A 5,000-nucleotide genomic window follows, 5' to 3' on the forward strand; every position below is an offset into this window, starting at 1 on the left:
GAGCCAATTTCTCTTTAACACACACACACACACACACACACAGAGAAAGAGAGAAGGGGAGAAAGAGAGAAAGAGAGAAAGAGAGAAAGAGAAAGAGAAAGAGAAAGAGAGAGAGAGAGATGAATATATAAATATATGCCTATATTCACGCATATGTGCGAGAGTCCGTAGGGTATTAGTAATGCTTTGGGTACTTTTCTCCAACAGGAGTCGTTGGCTCGTGAATACACTATACTGGAGCAAGAAAAGGAAAAGGCTAAGAGTTCCGCCAGTCGAAAAGAGGTTCTTGAAGTGACGTTCCTCTTCTTGGTTCTGTGCCTGGAGTTCGACCCGCAGGTGAATTCTTCCGACTACCCTGACGAGCGCTGGAGGACTGTCCTCTCCTGGTTACTCTCGCTTCACTCTCTCGACACCGAGAGATACAAAGGCAAAGCGGCGTGGATAAAAGAGATGATTGACACGTTTGGGGAAGTATGGCGAGAGGTGCACTCGTATCACGAGGAGGATAATCCTGGTTGTTACAAATACCATCTGAAATTAGTTGGAAAGTTGCATTCCAGGTTCTGGACTCACCGTGATGAAATTAGTGAACTCTTTGGTGAAACTGATAACACACAGCAAGAAAATTATATTTGTGAACTACTGAAGAGAGCCATTATCAAGTCATGTGATAAAAATATGCCTCTGTTCTTACACCTGCTGTCATGCGTGGCTGGTGTCAAATTTAGTGAGAAGATTGACGCAGTGTGTGGAGGATTCCCACTTCACTGCGCAGCCCTTCACAATAATATGTCTGCAGCCAGGTATATTCTGAGCAAAGGAGGCTCACGTAAAGTAAAGGACCGCTTCGGCAACACACCTGCCCACTACGCGTACATGTTCGGGCACCAGGAGGTTGGGGACTTCTTAGAAACTTACTTGGTTAACAACAATGGCCTTCCTGCTGAATATATGCTTGAAGGATACAGCCATTACCTGAAACTGTATAAACTCAACTCAAATGACCTACAGAAAAGGAAAATGCAAAGAGATAATACTGCCTCTCAAATCATACAAGAACATTTACAACATCTAGAAAGGAATTGGATGGAATATGGCATAGATCAAACTGTCAAAGAATGCCACATAGATTTTACAAGTGGCGAAGCTCATGAAATTCAAACAGCTGTTACAGACTTTATAGGACAAGTGACACTTTCAGTTGGAGAAGCAAATTCATTATACAAAGGTAATTTGCACATGTTAGGAAGTTCTGGAGACAATGTTAGATTATTTTGCCCAGATGAGTTTGACTTTAACATTATCATGCAGAGTATGGAACCATCTTTCCCTGTCAACTGGAATAGAGAGTTAAGAGATAGACCAGTAAATAGTGAAGTTTTCAATGCTCTTGAAAACTTCTATTACATTTTGAGCCGATGCCTTGTAAAGTGTAAGCCAAAAGATGAGAGATTAGCCATTGTTCTGCCGGGAGTGAAGAAGACTCAGGTGGGAGTAGCGCTCAGCCTCGTCTGGACAGGTAAGGTGTTCCCTCTCCTGCTGGTGGATGTTGATGTTGTGGCCACTATTAGAGCCAGTTGGCCACCTGCACTCAGGAGGCCAAAGCTCATGCCCTCCACCTTTGACTCTGTGTATTTGAATAGCATTGGCGACAAAGAATGGAGGTTCTCATTCGCACTGGCAGAAAATGCAGTTATGAAAAATCTGACAGCTGACAAACGCAGGGTATTTCTGGCCTGCAAGCTGGTACTGAGTGCTCTGAAAGTGGAGAAGTGGGCACCGAGACACATCCAGAACCAATTCAAATATTTCCATGGAAGATTCTTCAAGATTCCCTCTCCAAAGGGCTTCCTTCTGAAGAATACCTTCTTCCTGGAGCTGGAGGAGGTGACAGATGAGGAGCAGTGGACGGAGGAGCATTTAGTGGAGAGGATGACCTCGATATTCCGGAGGATGTGCGAGGAATACACCGAACCCACCTCGCAAGTGACTAACTGGGAACCTTACCGGTCAAACGTCATACGACATAGGGTTATAGAAAGGAAACTATTTGCCGTAAGAGACGATACGAATCGTATGTTTATAATTATTGTTGTATTACGGTTTATTTCAAATATGTTATGGAGTCATTTATATGTTTATTTGGTATGTGATATCGTTTTCTATAGATATTTAAACTTATTTATTTTGTCTAATGGTTTGTTTAATACTGAAAGAAAAAAAAGTTGACGATTTCCTTTCTTGCATAAGGTTCAACAGCAAGTTTTTTTTTTTTTTTTTTTTTTTTTTTTGTGATTTCAATATTTTGAATAGTTGGATTTAAATGCGGGAATGTTTCATGTTTCATTATGTGTATTACTGCAGAAACAAAAAATGTATTTAGCTATGAACAATCAATTCCAATTCATTGTGATATTACTAATATAAGATAAGTATGAAATAGATGAGCACACCCTCAATCGTTTTCTATAGAGTACGACATCTATAGGGAATTTGCATAACTAACTTTCTGTAAACACTAGAAGCCATTTTGTTACTCAAAGAAACCTTGTGAGGTGTCTGAGGTAATAAAGCTGTCTATGTAATTTTGTGATATATTCCTAGCATAAGTAAATTATATACTGTGATATAAATACTGAGAATAATAGAATTAGTAATAAATCTTATATGGAATAAGGATTATATGTGAAGCATGTATTAGTTATGTATTTGTTAATTTTCAGTTTAACGGAAGATAGGGAAGAAATGGGTAAATGGGATAAACATGAATGGTAATGAAATACATGTAAAGAGAACAAAGCAAGATGTATTCAAGATGCAATAAAGTGGCACAAATATCCCCCAAGTGTTTCCAGTGAAACCCACCGGTTCTTGGCTCTGCTATACTATGTCTAAGTTAGATGTAATTATTTGTTTCCTAACTAATATTATATTGTTATAATTATGATAGATATGATTCTTTATTTCGATGTGTGTTTTCTTGTGTATTACTATATATTCATATATGTAGTCGAAAGGAATTATATATGTGTATTGTCTTCAGTGTTTGCCGCAAATGCATTTATTTGATGGATCACCGTGGAAATAGATTTATTTAATGTACGGGATTTATTGTATTTATTTTTAGTTTATTTATATCCTATTATTCTTTGCATTTCCTCATTTCTTATAGTTATGAATTGAGAGGTATTTAGCATATGGAATATACTCTATTTTATACAAATTGATAATAAAGTTACAACAGCGTACCCTGAATTTCACTGAAGGTACCCTACAGTATTACTAATTGACAGCCCTAACTGTGAGTTACCTCACCATGAATTTAAATACATATATATCAAATAATTTATTGTCCCCGACTCTGCCAAATTAAAAGAAACAATGACTGTGCATGTTTCCTGCCCCTGTAACCTACATCACAAAATAAACTGTGTGATCACACACACACACACACACACACACACACACACACACACACACACTTGACTCTCCTACTGACCGTTGAAAGGGTGAGTTTACATAGAATCATTGCTAAAATGATAAGGGCTGAAATAACATTTTATGTCACATGCACTTCCGATTGTCTATTCAAACCGTTTCATATTATATAAAGATTTTTTTTTGAATTATAGACACTGTCATCAGTTAGTTTATTATTTGAACAAAAAGAGCCAGCGGAATATTTGCCAGCGAAAAACGTAAATTGTCGTACGACTGGGAATAGTCGCATTTGAGCAAAATGTCAGCGGCAGTGAAAAATCAAACAGTGTTATTGACACTTTCCTATTCGTCGGCTTCAATACTTACAAATTTACAATTAGTCCTACCACATTACAAATTGGAGAGTCCTGGTGTCAGCAATGGGCGAACGCAACTCTAGCCACTGGAATACAGAAACTTTGATGTTTATTGTAGCCATCAATGGGTACCCACGTCTCCTGACCCCGGCAAGTGCAAGAGTGGTGGATGATCCTGAAAAACGATAAAGGAACAGGAATAATGTTCGAGTTGGTATATGACCAGATTCGTAGAGATTTTTCAGCATAATTACGATATCAAGGAAATTAAGGAATACAAGCGAATGGTCGAAGGAAACCTTTCAGTAATTTAGCTATTGTAATGCACATTCATAGGAACTGGGGCCCCCTGAACCATCTTTCAGGGTTTAGGGGTCCTTTAGGGTCTTTTCTACCCCCGCCTGGTCTGCAAAATCTTCACCTTGTACGTTCCGGGAGGTCAGAGCCCATGCAATTACGCTATGGTGACACTGATGATATACAGGAGACTTGGCCCCCTAACTTTGGCTGCCCATGAATGTATATATATGGTCAGCCAGAGAGTCGTCAGGATCCTCGTCGTCGCTGTTAATAGGGATTGTGCCTACTAACCACCACTCTTTTTTCGTTATTACCACAATAATTTGCATGTTAAGAGCGAAACAATTTTTCCAGCACCTTTTACACTAGCTGTCATATACCTGATTAGATTTTTACCTGGCTTCCCTTGGGACCAGCTTCTATTGCCATGTGATTATCTGTTACAGTTCATATTGGACTGGTCACTAGTATATGTGGGTTGTGGTAATATGTGCTAGTGATCCGTGTGATAATGTATGTTGTGATGCCATTACATAAGGGGTTGTGAAGACATTATTATCGTATGTATATTGTGATGATTATGTGATTCTACTATATACACTGCCTTTTGTGTGATATGTTACACCATGTTAAGTGTAGATTATTATATTGCTGTGTAGCATATCGCCTATGTAAAAGAATGGGGATTCTTTGTATAATGTATGGAGTAAAAACAATATTTTGTCTGTACTCACACGTTTGACAGCGATACACTTCCTCTGGCAGAGCGTGGCGTGTAGGGCAGAGGAACGTGAAGAATTCCCTTTCTTTTTTGTCAGAGCTGATCTCCAGTGAACCTACTTAGTTTTCAACGGTGTTTTCTTCTCCCTCAAGTATTGAAGAGAAACACCATTCAGTATATGA

General features: G+C 38.7%; 1 protein-coding gene and 1 long non-coding RNA gene across 2 annotated transcripts in view; both read left to right on the forward strand.

Moving 5' to 3' along the window:
* LOC125031031 (serine/threonine-protein phosphatase 6 regulatory ankyrin repeat subunit A-like) overlaps nt 1–2,004 on the forward strand; it is a gene marked incomplete at its 3' end in the record, with an annotated part of 36,676 nt that extends 34,672 nt beyond the window's left edge. Inside the window, exon 9 of the mRNA XM_047621449.1 lies at nt 208–2,004. Within this exon, the coding sequence (XP_047477405.1) occupies nt 208–2,004 (1,797 nt within the window). The remainder of the gene's footprint in view (nt 1–207) is intronic.
* Nucleotides 2,005–2,006: 2 nt separating this feature from the next.
* LOC125031274 lies at nt 2,007–3,248 on the forward strand. The gene is made up of 2 exons (XR_007115467.1): nt 2,007–2,564; nt 2,724–3,248. It is a non-coding gene; the product is annotated as an uncharacterized LOC125031274 (long non-coding RNA).
* Nucleotides 3,249–5,000: the final 1,752 nt, after the last annotated feature.

Source organism: Penaeus chinensis, chromosome 12 (assembly GCF_019202785.1).
Source record: "Penaeus chinensis breed Huanghai No. 1 chromosome 12, ASM1920278v2, whole genome shotgun sequence".
Classification (NCBI taxonomy): domain Eukaryota; kingdom Metazoa; phylum Arthropoda; class Malacostraca; order Decapoda; family Penaeidae; genus Penaeus; species Penaeus chinensis.